The 20,230-nt window shown below is 41.6% G+C and overlaps 2 protein-coding genes and 2 non-coding genes across 4 annotated transcripts; 1 reads left to right on the top strand and 3 right to left on the bottom strand.

The window, feature by feature from the left end:
* The first annotated feature begins 11,103 nt into the window (after positions 1–11,103).
* On the top strand, positions 11,104–14,824 carry LOC143576799 (uncharacterized). The gene is made up of 8 exons (XM_077060822.1): positions 11,104–11,366; positions 11,700–11,766; positions 12,369–12,547; positions 12,629–12,695; positions 13,296–13,471; positions 13,563–13,632; positions 13,779–13,844; positions 14,143–14,824. Exons 1-7 carry the CDS (start codon positions 11,226–11,228, stop codon positions 13,793–13,795), a joined length of 717 nt encoding a protein of 238 aa, XP_076916937.1. The 5' UTR covers positions 11,104–11,225; the 3' UTR covers positions 13,796–13,844; positions 14,143–14,824.
* Positions 14,825–14,864: 40 nt separating this feature from the next.
* On the bottom strand, positions 14,865–20,019 carry LOC143576806 (uncharacterized). Its single transcript, XM_077060826.1, has 4 exons — positions 19,947–20,019; positions 19,697–19,893; positions 17,669–17,842; positions 14,865–16,121 (listed from the first exon to the last, which is right to left on the bottom strand). Exons 1-4 carry the CDS (start codon positions 20,017–20,019, stop codon positions 14,865–14,867), a joined length of 1,701 nt encoding a protein of 566 aa, XP_076916941.1.
* On the bottom strand, positions 16,573–16,644 carry TRNAD-GUC (transfer RNA aspartic acid (anticodon GUC)). Its single transcript has one exon. It is a non-coding gene; the product is annotated as a tRNA-Asp (tRNA).
* Positions 18,202–18,273, bottom strand: TRNAD-GUC (transfer RNA aspartic acid (anticodon GUC)). Its single transcript has one exon. It is a non-coding gene; the product is annotated as a tRNA-Asp (tRNA).
* Positions 20,020–20,230: the final 211 nt, after the last annotated feature.

Genomic DNA, 20,230 nt, shown 5'->3' with positions numbered 1-20,230 from the left:
ACGGTGACCGGGTACCAATGGGCCGGCTCCATCGGGTTCCTCCCCGCCCGTCCGTACGTTCAGGGTCAAGAAAACCCGTAAGTACAATCATAATGTCTTTGCAGATTTATTACTTCTTAAATTTATCTAACACTTTCTTCTTTGTGCAGGCGTGGATGTTGACGCATTCCGGGGTGAAGCGCAGGGGAGTACCTCCCCGCCAATGACGGTAGGCTCGGTCAGCCTTCCTGAGGCGTCGACCCAGGCGCCTGCGCCTGCATCCGCTGGTCCAGTTGCTCGTTCCTTTGAGCCAACTGTTCCGGCCGAGATGACGTCACCGCCGGCCGTGAGTGCGATTTTTACAGCATCCTTCACGGAGCCGGCGGTTACTGCTGCTGCTGAGGGGGTGGCGACCGCGGCGGCGACCACAACGGCGACCACGGCGGCTGCCACCATGCCCGCGCCACCGGCACCTACGGCCGGACCATCAGGTACGCGCATGGCTTCCCGCCGATCTTTGCCCCCTTCCCGTCTGCCTGACCTGTTGGATGGATTTCCTTTAGGTTCAGGTGATGGGTTTGGCGGCTATCGGCCTGTCATTGACCCTACAGGTGCGTAGGGTTCCTTTCTTTTTCCCTTATGTTTTTTATCTTTTCCTTACTGCCTTTGTTTCTTTTGCAGTGTCGGATTCCAATGAAGTGTATGTTCCGCGATGGAACATACGCCGAGGAACAACCCTTCGTACCCCTGTGGAGTGCGTGGACTGGGCTCGCCACGCTGCTCCTCATGGTGCGTTGGGGGAAGCCATGGCTAGCTACCAGGAGGGTAGGCTAACCAATGAGCTTCGGGTTCTCCAAGCCCGGATGCAGCCGCGCGTCGAGCTGCTTTGTCGTGAAAACGTCAAGTTGAAAGCAGCTCGCGCCAAGGACGTATCTGAGGCGCGTGCTCTCCGGGAGGAGAACCAACAGCTGGCGGCAGCTGCCGCCGACAAGGAGAAGGCCTTCAAGGCCCTCGAGGTTGAAGTTCAGGCGCGACTCGAGGCCCGCTCCAAGGCTGCCCAAGCTGTGAATGAACAGCTTCGGCTGGCCAGGGAGACTGCGCGAAACGCAACCGAGAGGGCTGCCAAGGCTGAAGCCATTGCTGAGCCTTTGCGTGTGGAGAATGAGGAGCTCAAGGCCAAATTAGAGGCTCTCCAACGCGCTCATGATGCCTTGGCAATGGAAGATGCCAAGAAACTCCAGGAAATCTTGGACCAAAGAGGGGTGCTTGACCACACCGAGCGGAAGCTTAAGGGCGTCGAAGAGGCTGCCGCAAAGGAAGTTTTACTTGCCAACCTTAACAAGAGCGAAGCCGAACGCGCCCATAACGAAGCTCAAGCTGCCCTCCAATGGCTTCTTCGAGAAGCGTTGCCTCAGGTATGTTTAACTTTATCTTCTCGCTTTTCTTTTGTAAGAAAAAGTTTTAATACTTGTATTTTTTCTTTGTAGGTTGTGCGTCGGGTCTTTTCAGAGACCTCTTACGATGATGCTATGACCGCAGCCCTCAACGCTTCTCATGAGGATGGGGAAAAGGCCGGCTTCCTGCTTGGTCTAGGGTTTGTTGAGAAAGGCGTCCCGCCTTCCAACTTCCCTTTGTTCGATGTGGATACCGAAGCCATTTATGACCAAGCATTGAACCAATACGCCGCCTTCCCGCATCCAGTGGTGGAAAAGGTGGACGAAGTAGCTGCTGCTGATGATGGGTTAGCTGTCCTCAAAGCGTTCCTCGAACCACCCCGTTCTTCTGACGGAGCGGGTCCAAGTGGAAGCGGCCCTGAAGCTTGATCCTGAAGATCCCTTTCCATTGCTAAGATAGACTTGTATAGATTTACTCTTTCAGGCGGGTAGTAACCCGGCCATTCTTGTAATATATCATTGAAATATAAATCTTTTTTCGGATAAGATTGTTATTTCCTTTGGATTCCTTGCTTTATAAGCTCATGACTTAGTTTAAGTTAGCAATTTTCCAAGTTTTTTAGAATAAGTTAACCTGTTGAACGTGGTTGATGATGGGTTAAAGTTTCGCTTCCTCCTTCGTGATTGTGCGGGTAGAACCGTCACTTGCACTTGGTAGGATGGCTAAATTTTAACCGTCATCTGACCTGCGTGTAGGTTTTCCTCATTTTTCCTCGAAATTTCTAAGTATTTAGGATAAGTTAACCTTTGAACGTGGTTGATAGTGGGTTAAAGTTTTGCTTCCTCTTTCGTGATTGTGCGGGTTGAACCGTCACTTGCACTTGGTAGGATGGCTAAACTTTACCCATACCTGACCTGCGTGTAGGTTTTCCTTATCCTTAATTCTAAGTATTTTTTTTTTTTTTTTTTTTTTTTTTTTTAGGATAACCTTTGAACGTGGTAGATGATAGTTTGAAGTTTTGCTTCCTTATTTGTGATTGTGCGGATAAGACCGTCACTTGCACTTACAAAGATGGCTAAACTTTACTTACATCATACCTGCGTGTAGGTTTCCCTTATTTTTAACGTTGTGTTTATGCGGGTTTTGCCGCCTTCCACACGCAATGACTTACTTCTCCTCATTTATGCGGTAAATACCGGCACCAGTGGGGAGTTCATAAGGATAAAGGTAAACACATTATGAAAGGAGAATCATTTCCATTAGAAGTGGCTCTTGGCCTTTTCTTTACAAGTTTTGGAATTGATCTACATATAACATTTGCGTAATTGAGCTCCATTCCATGTTCTTGGGATGGGAGTGCCATCGAGCCTTTCGAGCCGGTATGCGCCCTTTCCCAGAACCTGTTTGATAATGTATGGCCCTTCCCAGATCGGGGCCAACTTTCCTGGGCGTTCTTGGTTCGAAGCCTCGTTGTTACGCAGTATGTAGTCTCCTTCCTTGAAGTTGCAGAGTTTTACCCGCGTGTTGTAGTACTTTTGCATTTGTCGTTTGTAGTTCTCTTCACGCACTGCGGCTAAGTCTCTGCGTTCCTCGGTTAGCATAAGATCCAACCGTCTTTCCGCATCATTGTCTTCTGGCTGACTCAAGACCCTTGGTGAGGGTAGACCAATTTCGACCGGGACCATGGCTTCAGTGCCATAAGTGAGGCTGAACGGGGTTTCTCCCGTACTGGCCTTCTTCAACGTTCTGTTTGCCCAAAGGACGTGCGGAAGCTCGTCCACCCAGCCGGATCTGTGTTTCAAGAGTCTTTTCTTTATGCCTTCGACGATGCTTTTATTTGCTCTTTCCACCTCACCATTTCCTTGCGGGTGTGCCACTGAGGTAAAGGTGTGGGTGATTTGAAGTTCTTTTAGCCATTGTTGTAGCTTTTTGTCAGCAAAGTTGGTGCCGTTATCGCTCACCAAATTCTGTGGAAGTCCAAAACGACAAATTATAAATTCCCAAATAAATTTTTTGATATGCTTTGCGGTTGTTTGGGCTAAAGGTTTTGCTTCTATCCACTTGGTGAAGTAGTCGATAGCTACCACTAGGAACTGAACATTTCCTGCTGCTGTAGGAAATGGGCCTGTCACATCGATGGCCCACTTCTGAAATGGCCACGAAGAAGTGACTGGAACCAGTTCGTTTTTCGGGCGATGCGTGTTAGGTGCGTAAAGCTGGCAAGACCTGCATTTTCTGATGTATGCCAGTGCATCCGTATGCATCCCTGGCCAAAAGTATCCCGCGTTGTTTACCTTGGCTACAACAGCGCGGGGACCTGCGTGTACCCCACAGATGCCTTCGTGTAGTTCCCTTAGGAGGTAGTTGGCATCTTGGTTGTCCACGCATCTCAAGAGTGGGCCAAGAAAGTTACGTCTGTAAAGGATGTCATTGACGAGTTGATAATTCAGTGCTTTACAGCGTAGTTTTCTTGCCTGTGTTTTTGACTCTGGTAATATTCCTGCTGCAAGGTAATTTATTATTGGTGTCATCCACGTTTCTGTACTGGTTTGGATGACACAAATTTCCTTGTGCGGGACTGATGGCGCTTCGAGGAGTTCAATGCGGATGTCCTTTCCCAGGTGGGTGAAGGCTAGTGATGCAAGCTTGCTTAACGCATCCGCAGATTTGTTTTCGCTGCGCTTGACATGTATGACTTTACAATCACTAAAATCACGCATAAGGGTTTTTGCCTGGGCGAGGTATAGGGCCATGGTGTCGTTCACAGCCGTGTATGTTCCATTTATTTGGTTGGCCACCAGCATGGAATCCACATGGGCTTCCAAGTTTTTCACTCCCATCTTACGCGCAATTCTCAAACCGGCCAAGAATGCTTCATATTCGGCTTCGTTATTCGTACTTGGAAAGTCCAGCCGAATAGCGTAAGTATATTCTTGGCCCGCTGGGTCGGTTAATTTTAACCCTGCGCCTGAACCCTCGTTACTGGCTGCTCCATCAGTATAGAGTCGCCAGACATCATTGACGTCCTGTGCTGGGGAGGGTTGAGCCTCCTCCTGGCACTCTTTCTCCCGCGAAGCGGGGACTTCTGCAATAAAATCGGCCAGGACCTGGCCTTTTATGGCTGGTCTTGGCTTGTACTTAATTGCATATTCTCCCAATTCAATTGCCCATTTGGCTAGACGTCCCGATAATTCGGGTTTGCCTAGGACGTTTGAGAGTTTGAAGTTGGTGAGAATGGTGATTGGGTGGCCCTGGAAATATCGTCTTAACCTGCGTGAAGCATGTATAAGTGCTAAGACTAATTTTTCGAGGGTAGAGTACCGGGTTTCTACGTCTGTTAGTACACGGCTAACATAATAGATTGGCATCTGGATGCCCTTTCGTTCTACTAGCAGGACTGCCCCGGTTGCTCTATCTGTTGCGGAAAGGTATAGGATTAACTCCTCTCCCGCTTGCGGTGCTGTAAGTGTTGGGAGTTCGATCAGGCGTGACCGAATCTCCTGAAAAGCTGCTTCCGCTTCTGGTGTCCAGCGGAAGTGCGTTTTCTTCAAGCAGTTTCTCAATGTTGACACGAAAGGAAACGACTTATCTGCATGGTTTGCCAAGAAGCGATTAAGTGCGACTAGTCGTCCATTCAGTGTCTGAGCCTGTTTGATGGTGGTAGGTGATTCCATTTTAACAATGGCTTCGACCTTTTCAGGGTTCGCTCTAAAGCCATCTTTAGTAACAATGACTCCCAAGAACTTCCCTTCTTCCATCCCAAATGAACACTTGCTCGGGTTGAGCTTCATGTTTATCTTTCGGAGCGTGTTGAAAGTTTCTTCAATGTCTTTCAACATCGCCTCAGGCTCGAGGCTTTTGATGACCAAATCATCCATATAGACTTCCAAGTTTCTCCCGATTTGGGCATGAAACTCTTTGTCCATTAGTCGTTGGTACGTGGACCCTGCATTCTTAAGTCCGAATGGCATCATTTTATAACAAAATGTACCATCGGGCGTCCGAAATGCGGTTTTGTCCTGGTCATCAATGGCCATGTGGATTTGGTGGTACCCCTTATACGCATCCAAGAAGCATTTAAGGCGGAATGGTGCCAACGAATCCACTTTGAGATCAATTTCTGGTAACGGATAACAATCTTTGGGGCATGCTTTGTTCAAATCTTTGAAATCTATGCACATGCGCCATTGTTTGTCATTCTTCGGTACCATTACGGGATTTGCAACCCATGTTTGATATCTACTAACGCGTACGATGCCTGCGTCAAGGAGTTCCTTGACTTGGGTTCTACACGCGTTAGTTTGTTCAGGCCCCATTACTCTGCGCTTTTGTACGATTGGCGTAACAGCCGGATCGCATTTGAGCTTATGCTCCGCCTTACTTTGGGGTACACCAGTCATGTCAGCTGGTGCCCACGCAAAGATGTCAGCGTTTTTCTGCAGTAAGCGTTTGAGTAAGGTGCGGGTGGGATCAACGATTGTTGGTCCAATGGTAACGGCCTGGTCGGGGTATTTGCCATTGAAGGCCCATTTTTCTGGTTCAGTGATGGTTGGTTTAGCCTTTTTCGGTTTGGGTTTAGATGAAACAGATGCAATGCATACCTGGGGAATGCCAGAGATCATTGCTACACCCTCAGCTGTTGGCCATCCCATCATGCCATGGACTGAAGATACCACGGCGTTGAATCTTGCCATCCCGTCTCTTCCGAATAGGATGTCGTACGTATGATGTGGCTTTTTCATTACGACAAAATCCACGTCTTCTGTGCGTGAATGATTCCCATCAGTAAGAGTAACGGGGAAAGATAGGATACCCAGGGGTGTTTCTGTACTTCCGTCAAACCCTTCCATTGAAGCGTAGACCGTTTCCAAGCGTTCTTTGTCTTCATCATCCAGCTTATCAAAGAACTGTCTGTACATCACTGTCGACGAAGCGCCGTTGTCAGCAAGAGTGCGTGAAGTGATGTAGTGCCCCAGCTGGCTTCTGATGACGATGGGGCCTTCTTTGCTGGGGCCTCCTGGCACTCGCGGGAAGCGCACCTCAGCTTCTTTCCACGCGCATGGTTCTGCCACCCGTCTTTTTCTTCCTCTGACCTTGCCATGAACCATGTTGATGCTGATATCGACGGGCTTTCGTCCGTTACCTCTGTACCGGTTGTCATTCCTTCCTCCCTTCCTGATCGATGCCACAAGATGAGCAAGCCTTCCGTCCTTGACAAATGTCTCAATAATATCCTTCAAGGATGTGCACTCTTCAGTACCATGACCCTTTGTCCCGTGGAAATCACAGGATTTGCTTTGATCCGCATTAGGTTTCTGCCGGATCATTGGGGCTTTAGGCCATGGCAATTTTTCCGTGGCAAATATCTCCGTGACGCTCTTCGTGAGTGGCGTCCACCGGTGTTTTCGGTTTGAAGGGTGTGTGTTGTCCCTTCCGCCAACAAGAGGGCGAGAGCTGGATGAGGTGTCAAAGTTTACCCTTGACTGCCAAATACCTAGCCTCCTCTTTTTGTTCTGCCGGGCGATCCGGACATTGTTCTCTCTGGTCCTCTGCGTGTAGAGGTGTGTACTCTGGGGAAGATCTCTTCCCAGTTGCTTTTCCGTCTCGGCAAAGCGCTTTGCCGCCGTCATGATGGCATCCCAAGTTGATGGCATGCCATCCTTACCCGTCAATGTGCGGATAAGTTCTGGGTATTCGGCGCCTTGGATGAAGGCGGCGCGAACCAGATCTTCACTTATGTTGCCGAGACTAAGCTTTTTGGAGTTGAAGCGAGTGATGAAGTCTAGTAGAGATTCATCCTCCTCTCTTACGCAGTTAAGGATCGTCCACTGCTCTTCAGTGTACTTCCTCTGTTGGCTGAAATGCTGGCTGAACTTGTTCTGAAAGTCCGCCCAGTCATATATGTGGTGGATCGGTAAACGATCGAACCATGCCCTGGCCGCTCCGACCAGAGTCATCTGGAACATGTAGCACCACGTGGGTTCCGTCCAGTTGCTGACGGTAGCCCCCGCAATGAACCTGTTCAAATGGTCGTCTGGGTCGGATAGACCATCGTAAGTGCCAATGTTGGACATTTGTTTGGCACTTCTCGGGGCGATTGCTTCCGCAATGTCCCTTGCGAACTTTGACTTCCCTGCATTTGTAGCAGTTGGTCTAAAGGTTTTGGAAAAGTCACGCGGGTTTCTTTCCACGATTGGTTTAAAGGCTTCCCCAAAATTCCTTTTTGGTTGGACGTCCGTTTCCTTACGCTTCCCTTTCGCCTTATGGCGAGGGTTCGCGTCGGTGTCGGATTCCAACTCGTCGTCTGAGTACTCGCAGTCACTGCTCATATTGAGGTGTTGGCGAGTACTGGCGAATTCGTCAGCCTGTTGAACTGAACGCAAGCGTTCGTCCAATTCGGCTTGGAATTCTCTTTGCCGTGCTTCGGCCCACGCCTTCACTTGATCTAGTGTTTGGCGAGGAACCTTCGTTCGTTTTTCCAGTTGGGTATCGGAGAACCCCAATGGAATATTTACTCCACTTGCCCCGGCTTGGGTAGTCGGGGTAGTGTTCGTAAGGATTGTATAACCGCCGGTGTTCCCCCCAGTTGCTGGGGTTGTTACAGGGGTTTCTTGGTCGGTTACTGGCCTTTGAACCGGAGTAACGTTAACCATTTCTTCAGAAATTGTGAAAAAACTAAAGTAGTTCTAGCTTTTATACACGGATGGCGCCAATGAAGAAACACTAAGTGACCCGGTACAGATTATAGATAATCTGGGGGTTAAGTAATGTTTCCCACGGATGAGGTCTAGCTGAGAAGGCTGTTCTTCAGGAGACCTGCAAAACAAACACCGTAAGCTCGTCACTGAGAAGGGGGGAGTTCCTCCTTGTGACCACCCTCCGGCGTGAGAATCAGACTAGGTTGCTCTGAATATAAGTGTATATTAAGAGATTGCTAGATAACTGGATAGCAGATGATCTTACCATTCCAAGATATTGGAGTATTTATAGCCGAAGGTAGGTTTCCAAGAAGGTACAGCCGGCTGAATAGTATTCCTGTTCAACCAACAGTGGACTATGCACAGGCCATACTGGTTGGTGGGTAGGTTACGGCCAACAGTTAACAAAGTCGGCTGCACTATTCCACCAACTGTAGATTATGCCTTAACCAAGTATATAAACCACCCCTAGTCCTGCTTCCGGTTATCAAACTGAAGAGGTAGGTCCCAGCAGAGCCCAGTTGGTCCCGCAAGACTCACCTTGAACAGGGACGTTCCCGCCTTGCTCATTCCTTCATGTGACTACTGAAGTAGCTAGTGTCTTGTGCGTGTAGCCCTGCTGTCTGCGGGTAGCCTTCCCTGATGGCTTGTATCCGCAACTGCGGGAACAGGCGGGGTACTTCACCATTGGGAGGCTTTCCCTGCGTGTTCAGCTTGTGTACTGCGCGTAAGATCCTATGAGCATGGTGGGTCCTGCGGGAGCAGATGGCCTTTGCGCAGACGTCCCTGTTCAAGGTGAGTCTTGCGGGACCTACTGGTCTCTGCTGGGACCTACCTCTTCAGGTTCTAAACTTTCGATCGATTGGGAATATTTTTTTAATACGATAGTGTGGCTATTACGATTTTAGACAAAATTGTTAATTAGGCTTAGTTTTATAAGTTGGTTATTTGGTTGTCTTTTCTGGTAACCTTAGGGCTTCTAATGTGGAATTAAAGTTTCCATTCACAAACATCACCTTATCGATATCAGCGTCACATGTAAGGTTGACAACGAGTAGTTTATCTTTTTTTATGAGCGGCGACTTTCTTGTGTGTAAGGCCACCATACTTTTTAAATTTGGAGAGCTTCATTACTCAACTCTAACTAGACTATTTTGTCTTAACCAGGCACACTAGATAACAGTAGATAAAATGTTGCACAAATTAAGGTTGAAATAACACATATCTTCAAGTTACCCATTAAACGCTACAAATAAAACTATCATAATGACACTTATGTGCGTATCCGTCATATCTTTATCACATAGTTATTGTTTCGTTGCCCAAAATCACCTTAGGTTCTAAGTTGCGGCACACAACCGTTCTTGCTATGCGTTCCATTCGGTAATCTGTTTTACGATATAGATGCTTATGACCTCCCCCTCTATGCCCTAGTTAGGTTCGAGTTGTATTTCTTTTTTATATGTAAGTACGTCTGCTCAGTAATTATTAGAATCGTCGCATGGTTCACATAGTTTGTTCCGTTTTGTGTGTAGTGTGTACATATTATTGTTTTGCTATTATTAATAGAAAAAGTCTTTTTTTTCAACATAAGACCACCCGTAGTGGCAACGTTGCCACCAACTTTGAGGACGAAAACGCGGGGGGTACACCCCCCCCCCCCCCGCGTTATATGAAATTGATTTATGGCTGCGTTGTATACAAAACGCGGGGGTTGGCACACAAATAAAAAAAATAGCCGTTGGGTGGGTGGGTCTTGTTGTTAACGGGATCGCCGGAAAAAACGGCGGTGGTGGTGGGTGGTAACGGGATCGCCGGAAAAAATGGTGGGTGAGTTACAGATCGGAGAAGAAGGAGAAAAAATGGTGGTGGTGGGTGAGTTACAGATTGGAGAAGAAGGAGAAAAATGGTGGTGGTGGTGGATGGTAACGGGATCGTCGGAAAAAATGGTGAGTGAGTTACAGATCGGAGAAGAAAGAGAAAAAATGGTGGTGGTGGGTGAGTTACAGATCGGAGAAGAAGGAGAAAAATGGTGGTGGTGGTGGGTAGTAACGGGATCGCCGGAAAAATGGTGGTGGTGGGTTTCATGGTGGCCGGAACTCCGACGGATCCGGTGAGGTTAAATATTTGTGCTTTTTTATTATTATTTATTTATTATTTAAATATTTGTGAGGTTAAGTGTTTAGTAAACTGTTCGTGATTGGATCCGGTGGCCGGAATAGTTGGATCCGGTGGGTTTCGTGGTGATCGGAATAATTGGATCCGGTGGTGGGTGCAAAAAAGTGTAAACGTGACTGGGCGCCACGTGGCGCATAACCTCTGGATGTGGAGAGTTATGACTACAGCTTGTTTTTGTACAAAACCATAACTCTGACTAGGCGCCACGTGACACGTAACCCCTGGATGTGGAGCTTTATGACTACACATGGTCTAAGCGACCATGTCATAAAAACAAACACACTATTAGTGAAGAACTCATTGTTGTAAGTTAGCAACATGATGTGATATATTTTTAAAGTTTCGCTTAATGCCGGTTAATATGTCAAAATTTAGATTCTAAAAATCTAATACCCCTATAATAAATTACATCAGGTGATTTTTATATTCTAAATATAAAATACAAAAAGGAAATTTGAAAACAAATAATATCATCTTTTATATATTTTTATATACTGATCAACAATAATCTTATTTTTAAAAATTACTTTCAACGCTCCAACAATCGTCTATCAATTTTTAGCTTTTTACAATTGCCTTTCCATGTACAAATCCAAACACAAAATCATCTATCTATTTTTATATTTTATAAAGAAACACACTCCATTTTAATTTGATTTCTAATCATTCTACAAAAATATCTTGTTAAAAAATTACCAAATATTTTACACAACATCGCGTGACCAGCACGTGAGAGTTTGGATGTGGATAAATATAAATCAAAGTATAGGATGGATATGATATGTGAAAATATGAAGAAGAGTTGATGATATTATATTATATTATATTATATAATATCATATCCACGTGCTCTGTTTTTAGTACTTCTATTTTGTCTCTATCTGCAACTGCTAAATCTTATCCACCACCGATTCATTCCTCTGTTTTTTTCCTATTAATATTATTATTCAACAAAACTACACAATATACCCATTAATGGAAAACAATAATAATATTAATAATAATAATCACTCTCCACCACCGCCGTCATTAGCTGCTCAATTGTTCGGTGACAATGACTCTCAGCCGCCGTCCTCTGCCGGAATATTCTCATCAATTTTCCCGCCACCGTCTCCGGTATTCATAGTTTCTGTTAATATTATTATTATTGAATAATTGTTGAAATTAAAATTGGGTGATGGGTATTATTGATTTTAGTTTTAAATTTGTGGGTTTTGAATGTTTTTATGATTAGTGTTAGTTATTGGATGATTTGATGTGATTTTTGAAAATTGGAGTTAAACCCTAAAACTGAAATTAACTGTTTTTTGTTGGGAAATTTTTATAATTTGTGATGTTTATGGGAGTGTTTGGGATTTGGGTATTAAGTGGTTTGATTAAAAATCCCCAAACATGTTTTTTTTTTTTTTTTTTGTTAAGGATTTGACAAGAATCTTGAATTGTTGACAGGTGATGGGATCTGCACAAAAAGAGAGTTCACAGAGCCAGGTGTGGACTGCCACTCATGGAACATCAGGTTGGTAGCTTAGATGTCATTTTATTATGTATAAAGATATCATATTTACTAATTTTTATAGTGAATAAAATATAATCTGTTATAACTTATAACAATCTGTTTCACTGGATAAAATTAGAGAACCTTACGAGTTTAAATGACTAACGATAATATTATTGTAGAGTAGCGTTTATTTCAGAATCAATAATATTAATATGTTGAGAAGTGCGGGAACCATAAAATGCACTTGTACATATTGCTTGCTTTGAATGTGATTCGTAAGGCGGTTGCGTGATTGTTAACTTTCTCTCTCCAACTACTTTATTATATTTTACGCCCTTGGTACAATTGTATTAGGATAAAAGTAGTTGGAAGAGATAAAGAGAACAGTTACGTAACCGTCTAAGTGTACATATTACATTCAAATCACTATGTACACATGCAATATGCGGTTATCGTAGTTCTTAACATATAATTGGTTATTAAATTAACATGTAATTATTGCTGTTGAAGTACTAATTTTTTGAACGGTAAATTTGACATCATGAAATTTATTAGGACATGCACAAAGTTTTGAACTTAAAAACGCAATTAACATTATTTAAATATGTATTTTTGAGCAGCCGAGAACGTTGTTAAGAACAGCGCGAGTGCAAATAGTAGTGTAATGAACATAGAGAAGAGGTCGATCTTCCAAGAACGAGTCGTACCGTCTCCCCTAAGTTCATCTTTATACTATGGTGGACAAGAAGACATGCATGTTTGTTCTTCAAGTGGCCCGGTTTCACAGCCGTATTCTAAAGTGAGTAAAATCTTCATTGCAAAAGTTGAAATTACTGTTTTTTATACCTAGGATTTGACAAGAATCTTAAATTGTTGACAGTTGATGAGATCTGCACAAAAAGAGAGCTCACAGAGCCAGGTTTGGACTGCCACCCATGGAACTTCAGGTTGGTAGTTAAAATTCTATAATATTGTAATATATTATATTTACAAATTTTGTACTGAATAAAATAAAATCAGTTATAACACTTTTTACTGAATAGAAGAAGAGGACCTTATGAGTTGGGATAATTACTATAGAGGGCCGTTAATTTCAGAACCAGTAATGCATTCAGTACTGCAAGAATCGCATAATGCACTCTTACATATGCGTATTTAAGACGGTTGCGTAATTGTTCACTTTCTCTCGCAAACTACTTTTATTATGTAATTTTCACTTTGGAAAGTGCATGCATTATAATAAAAGTAGTTGGAGAGAGAAAACGAACATTACATAACCGTCTAGTGTATTACATTCAAATTACTATATATAGTTGCAGTATGCGGTTCTTGCAGTTCTTAACATATTATTGGTTCTAAAATTAAGATGGTGTGCCCTATTGTTGCATAAACAGTTTAAGTAACCAATTTCATTCTAAGTACGAGTGCTTGTAACGCTAAGTATGACGTGAAATTTAGAAAGATATATACATATATGAATTTTTGAACTTTCCGGACATATTTACTATTCAAACGTAGCTAATGTTTTTTAAATATATTTTGGGCAGCTGAGAACGTAGTTAAGAACAGTGCGAGTGTAAATAGTGGTGTAATGAACATGGAGAGGAGGTCAATCTTTCAGGAGCGAGTTGTACCGACTCCCTTGAGTTCATCTTTATACTATGGTGGGCAAGAAGACATGTATGTTTCTACAAGTGGCCCGGTTACACAACCATATTCCAAAGTGAGTAAAATCTTCATTCGGATATTATTACATAGTTCCGTTGTAGTAATTAAGATTTTGATGATATTGAGGTTTTGTTTTGTGTTTTTAGTTCAAGAAAGTGGATGGGAAAGATGATCCTAATCATTTGCACAGTGCTTCTCGAGGAAATTGGTGGGAAGGTTAGTTGTGACGGATCGTTATTGTTATTAATGTTACGTTACGCTTGTTGTTATTAATAATGTTATTGTTGTGATGACTCGTTATAGTTATTGTTATTAATGTTACGTGCCCGTTTAATAAAATTAAGGTTTTCTTTTGGATGCAGGGTCGCTTTATTATTAAGACCGCCACTTTTTAGGCAACAACATGAATTATCCAGCTATTAACTAAGGTATGAATTTTGGAGTGGGTCAAAACGGGCCGGGCGGGATTGACCCCAACATTTTGTCTAAAATTTAGTAAGAATTTATAAATAAATTTCATATTAATAAAATTACAGAAATATGTGCTCTTATTTTTTAATCGAACAATATGACAGCTTTGTCCCGTTTTACCATTTTCATTCTACACATGAACCAAACTGACCCGTTTCCGTTTGTTGAGTAAACGGGTCATTTCTCTTATTGTCATGACATTCATTTTCTACGCTCCGTTTTAAGCGAAGTCACATCTTTTTTTATTGTTTGCAGGAAGTTCATGGATTCTTGATAGAAGTTTGAAGTTTCTTTTGATATATATCAGTATATGAAATATATCTGCAGCATTTTCTTTTCTTTTTCTTTTTTAAAATTTTCCTTTCAATGCATATCAGACTTTGTGACTTTTGGTATATGGTTTTCAAGGTTTTTATATAAATAAAAGCTTTGATGCTATGCATCTTTGCAGAATAAATGATAAAATCCCATTATCATATTGTAAATGTTACAGGTCAAACGGGCCAAAACTTCCTTAATGTTACATGTTTGACCGGAGTTGGCCCGTTATTGAGTCCCGCATAATTTCCAGCCTCTAGTTATGTACCTGGTGTTTTCGTCTTTGAACTTGTTGGTTTACTGCAAGTATGACTCGAGATCAGCTTGCAAAAGTCTTGAATTGAGCGGAGCTTAAACGAGCTCGGATATAAATATAAGCTTTTGATTATAAATGAGCCCAAATCCAAGCTTTACTTATGAAAATTATAACTAAAATATACATAAAGAATGACTACAAATACATATAAACTAACAAATAACATGCGAGCCGAGCCTGATCGAACCCATGCTCGAAAACAACTTAAAAGCAGAGCTTGATGTGAGCTGAGATTGAGCTCTCGTAAGTTATATTAGCAACTTAAATTAGCTGAGCTCGAGCCTAGACAAGCTTAGCCTCATCTCGGGCTCGTTAACACCTTAAGTGTTAACAGTCTTTAGTCTTAATACTTACAATAATCTTGATTCTTTTCACCATTTGAAATGCACAAAAACAATCTTTCATATGCAGCTGCCATTTTTGTTGCAGTAAAAAGCTTCAAGCCTCTTTCTCTAACCACCTTACCTTTCTTCTCCAAAACCACTCTTCCATCATTCCAAACTTCATAAAGACCGTTCTTAAGCGAGTCAACGGTCGGTGAAAACGTATACCCGTATTCCTTCCAGATAATAACCGAGCCTGTTATGCTAGCGAGCTTTGTAGCCATTAACGGCTTCCCTGAAAGAACAGCTTCCAACAATGTATGATCCAAACCTTGAGCCCGAAGAGTCGTGTTCACAAACACGTCGATCGCGTTATAGAAACCCGCTAGTTGGCCCGTTTGTAACGGGCCTAAAACGAATAAGTTAGGTCCGATATCCTTGTATCTAGCACCCCACGGCCCGTCTCCGGCTACTAAAACAGCCACGGTCTCGTTAAACGTTGAGTTTTCGACGAATATTTGTTTTAACGCTTCGAACATTAACGGGTGCCCTTTATCTTTAACTAACCTACCCGCCATACCAATGATCAATGTTTTAGATTCCGGAATACCAAACTTTGACCGGAAGGTTTGACCTTTTTCGTTATTGGGTTTGAAAACGTCTTCGTCTACGCCGTTTAGTATAATGTGAACTCGATTATCCGAGATCATGTAGATTCTTTTTAATATATCGCCGACATGATCGCTTGTGGCAACATGGTGAGCGTAGTTTTGGAAGAATTTAATCTCTTCGACTACTTTTACACCCCTTTCTGTTAACTGGATCGGTTGACTTTCGTTCGGTGCTCGTAAGAGTTCTTGAATAATATCCGAATGTATGGACGCGTATGCAATCCCGTGCCAAGAAACCGCCAAGTTTGGAACGTTTTTCGACCGCGTGTGCCTTAAGCTCACGCTCTCGGTATGAACCACATCAAAAGGCCCTTGGGTCGAGTTTTCGGCTTCAAATTGTTTCCAAACAGTAGCTTGGTCTAAATAACCCGCATTCGTGGGTTTCGAGAGATGGAAATGTAAATTCCCGAAAGGGTATTTTGGTAATGATAAGTTAGAAGAAGAAGATGTGAAGACATGTAGCTCGTGCCCGCGTTTAGCCAAAGCAAGGGGGAGTGTCAACGCGTGTCGCTCGAGCCCACCAGCGTGCCGCCCGTCGGGCCATTTCTTGACAAAAAGTGCAATTTTAAGTAGCTTTAAGTAGCTTTTGAGGCGGGTTTTAAGTAGCTAGCGGGAATGTTAAGAGATCGATCGGGTGGTTCAGACCCGGGACCGTTTCCATTCTCGGTATGTGAAAGTAGACCGAGAAAGAGGAGTGGGACCAGTAGAGTAAGGAAATGGAATATAGAACCGAGAGGAGGACTAACGCGGTACATAAACCGCGAAAGCATGACACCATGGATGGATGTTGTGAACAGGATTAAGGCTTTGTTTAAAAGGATCAAGATCTAAGTATGATTGTTTTGTTTTAAATGTATAAGATGATATTATTGCACATGGAAGTTAGATAGATCTTAAGTTATGATTTATGAATGCAGGTTGTGGTTGACCAACAAGGATTAAAGTACGAATAAGTCGTTATAATGTCACTAGTGATATAAAATAATTATTTAAATATTTGTTTGATCAACTTGCATAAAGTTATACTATTAAGATTACTTTAAAACTTAAAAAAAAACGCCGTTGCCGGGGATCGAACCCGGGTCACCCGCGTGACAGGCGGGAATACTTACCACTATACTACAACGACTTAGTGCTTGTTATAAATAATTTAATTAAATAAATAGTGAACAGAAATATTACTAAAACTTGTTCTCAAGTTTTATGTTACTTTGATGGATAAATGTTACAAACAGTAGGGATTTTGATAAGCAACCGGAGCCCGGAGGGGCTCGACAACGTTGATGACCATAAGGAATCGATACCAGCCGAACAACATTTACGTTTCGATTTAAATGTTATTCGACATCAAGTTGCTGTAGCGCGCGGGTATAATTTAATAGTTAGAGTATAATTTACTAGTTATATTTTAATGAACCGGTTAGTCGAACCATAAGAATTTAGCTAGTCAGGTTTAATATTTTTTGCAATTATCTTTTTTTAAACACCATCATAAAACGCATTTGTAAGTTATAGAATCTAAGTTGTGTTTCATCGTATACACATGAGAGTGTTTGACTTAGATTGGGTGGAAACTGGAATGTGTGTTGATGAAAATTTTAACTAAAAGGCTAATAAAACGTTACATTTGGTTATTTAAAATGTTTTGACAGCTAAATATAATCACATGCAAGGTATTCATTAGGTACACTTCAAACAAAAACAAGAAGAATAGTTTCAACATTTCTTGTCATAACATTTAAAATATTGTTATAACAAAATGCGTGATGATTATAGATTTATATCGGAATATGATGAATTGATCATTGATGTTTTAATTTGAAGTTTTAACGTTTGGGATTGTTTTATTTTGAGTACTATTGCGCTTGTTTAGTTGTTTATGTTTCAGTTTTGGAACTCTTTCGACCTGTGTGTGCCTCAAACTTACATTCTTGGTTGAACCACATCAAACGGGCTTTGAGTCTAGTTTCAGGCCTCAAATTGTTTCCAAATAGTAGCTTGGTCTAAATAGTCCATGGCACGTTTGTTTCAAGAGATGGAAAGGTAAATTCCCGATAGGCTATATTTGGAAAGAGATGTTAGAACAACAAGTCGTGAAAACATGAAGCTCGTCTTAGCATTTAGCTCGCGCGAGGTGGAGAGTCAAAGCATACCGTTCGTCTGGCCATTACTTGGCAAAATGTGCAATTGTAAGTAGCTTTTCTAGCGGGCTTGAAGAGAACTGGAAGATGGTTCCACACTTCCATGCTGGTGGGAATGTTACGAGGTCCACTAGGCGGTTTTGGCCCGAGCCTGGGCCTGTTTTCATTCCTGACTCCTTTCTCGGTCTATGAAAGTAGAACGAGACAGAGGAATGAATCGATTAAGGAAATGGAATGTGAAACTGAGAGGAATACTATCGTGGTACATAAATAACAAAAGTATAACACCATGGATAAATGTTGTGAACAAAATAAACGTTTTGTTGAAAAGGATCAAGATCCAAGTGTGGTAATTTTGTTTTCAAGATCTGAGGTTGGTATAAATCACATGGAGATGAGGTAGATCTTAATTCTTAAGTTATGAATGCAGGTTTAACTAATTTTGGTTCACCAACAAGGTAGTGTCACTGTTAATATAATATAAGTTTATTATTTAAATATTGTTTGATCAACTTGCATTAAACATTAAAAATTACAAAATTTTACGCCGTTGCCGGGGATCGAACCCGGGTCACCCGCGTGACAGGCGGGAATACTTACCACTATACTACAACGACTTGATGTTTATTTGTTTGACTTAACTCTAAAGACCAAGAATTAAATTGAAACACAACAAAAACTCTTAAGCTATTTGTTTACAGGATAATTTTGTGTACATTTATACAAAACATTAAGAAACAATGAAAAGGTATGTGACCTGATGTTATAAAATATTTTACAATGTTTGAAATGAATTTTAAATTTTAGGGGTGCGGTTTAATAAGAAAGAGTCTACGTTTAGTCGTACACTCGTACCCAACTTAAATAAGCTTGAATGTGTGTTGATGAAATTTTTGAATACATAGTTAATAAATCTCCGAATGCTAAATATGAACTTTTTGGTCACTCTTATGGTTGTTAATGGCTTGTCTTGGAATGCTATTTTGTGTATTTTAATATTTCGATAGCTAATTATTATCACAAGCTTGCCAAATTGACCTAAGTGAAAGTTTAATTAATATAGAAGAAATTATTGCATTTATTTGTTATAAGATATTTACTTATTTATGAGAATCATTGTTCAATAAGGACTTAAATCTCAAGCTCATGGTGCAAACCAGTTTTACTTGTCATCACCTCTTAAACTTTGTTAATAATATATGTTATCAGTGTATCAATGATGATATATGTCTTTAAACATTTGATTAATCATTTTAAATCATAAATTAATCATGCTTAAATGTAAAAAGATAAACAAGCCTCGTTTGAAGATATGAATTAAGAAAACAAGTTTAAAAAAAAAAAAAAAAAAAAACTAATTGAATGAAAGTCACAAAAATGACTAAAATAGCATCATAATGACATAATCCTCAAAATAGTAAGTACCATATCCATATGTTCTTTTCCGAATGTATTAACTATTAACCCTTATACTATTGTACTTTAATTAGTTTATGTACACTTTTATAGGTTGGGTAGCGGTCAAAAATGAATACTATAGTAAGAAAATCTTATGAAAGTTAAGGGGCAAAACATGTTATTTTTAAAAAAATGGCCAAAGTAATTATAATTAAGTGTAAAGGTAAATAACTTAATAATAAAAAAAGCAAAACCGTATTAAAATTAAGAAGTCAAAGATAAGTGATGTTGATAAAAAAAATCAACAAAACACTAAGTACAACATAATTGGTCATTCAAAACAGAAAAAACTAGGTGCGATCAAGTTGGACACGTGAAAAGTATACCATGATTAAACAATCTAAAGAGAGTAGAAGAAAAATGTGTCAAAATCAAACTTTCATTATACGAAGCAAGACAACATTGTACAAAAAAAGAACACAAACGATTGACGTGGTTCACTTGATCAACAGACACAAGTGGACTATAAACATAATCAGCAGCAAGTCGTAGGAATCAACTCTAATTCTTTTTCTGATGATTGTTTGAGCACTCTAAATACGTGGAACCCAATGGCATGCCCTCCGATAGCCACCACAATACGCCAACGTTGAACGACATCACCGACAACATCACAAAATACGAAAACACCACACGCAAAGCGTATAACATTGTACACGTCGCACGGTTGGATTTGGTTGGAACAGGGTTATTATGAGCCATCCATTCCATTATTATAGCTAGCGAGAACACTAAAACCAACGCTAGAATATACATTCCAGTGTTGCTTCCGGGCAACCCTGGAATAATATCCAAGCGTTTTTGCCCCAATAATACGTCATGTGTGTCATACCGTCCATTCCCATGCCCATATCCATTCCCATCGGGTCGTTTCCTGGTGCTGATGAAGGCGCCATTCCCGCCATTGTTCCGTCGTCGTTCATCATGGCGGTGGATGCAACGACACGGAACTATGGAACCGTTGTTTATTCCTCTATATCCAAATATTGTTCGTCTTGCCTCTTTAGTTTTTGGATTGTGATATTTATGTACCCGACAAATTATGTTGGGTACACGTGTATATTGTCATGGGTTATTGTCATATGTCGATGTCATATTGGTTGGTTATCCTGTTAA

This window comes from Bidens hawaiensis, unplaced genomic scaffold (assembly GCF_021521415.1).
Source record: "Bidens hawaiensis isolate Kalapana, Puna unplaced genomic scaffold, B.hawaiensis_p1.1 tig00028303_1, whole genome shotgun sequence".
NCBI classification, from domain to species: Eukaryota; Viridiplantae; Streptophyta; class Magnoliopsida; order Asterales; family Asteraceae; genus Bidens; species Bidens hawaiensis.
This window is presented reverse-complemented; position numbering and strand designations above follow the sequence as displayed.

Bases quoted from the DNA above. Each gene is read 5' to 3' on its own strand.
- LOC143576799 (XM_077060822.1), top strand. From the start codon at position 11,226: ATGGAAAACAATAATAATATTAATAATAATAATCACTCTCCACCACCG. The intron at 11,367-11,699 runs GTATTCATAGTT...AATTGTTGACAG, and splicing joins TTTTCCCGCCACCGTCTCCG to GTGATGGGATCTGCACAAAA. The intron at 11,767-12,368 runs GTTGGTAGCTTA...ATTTTTGAGCAG, and splicing joins TGCCACTCATGGAACATCAG to CCGAGAACGTTGTTAAGAAC.
- LOC143576806 (XM_077060826.1), bottom strand. From the start codon at position 20,019: ATGGCGGGAATGGCGCCTTCATCAGCACCAGGAAACGACCCGATGGGA. The intron at 17,843-19,696 runs GTATTGTGGTGG...CTACTTTCATAG, and splicing joins TGATGTCGTTCAACGTTGGC to ACCGAGAAAGGAGTCAGGAA. The intron at 16,122-17,668 runs GTATGCTTTGAC...CATTCCCGCTAG, and splicing joins AAGTAATGGCCAGACGAACG to CTACTTAAAACCCGCCTCAA.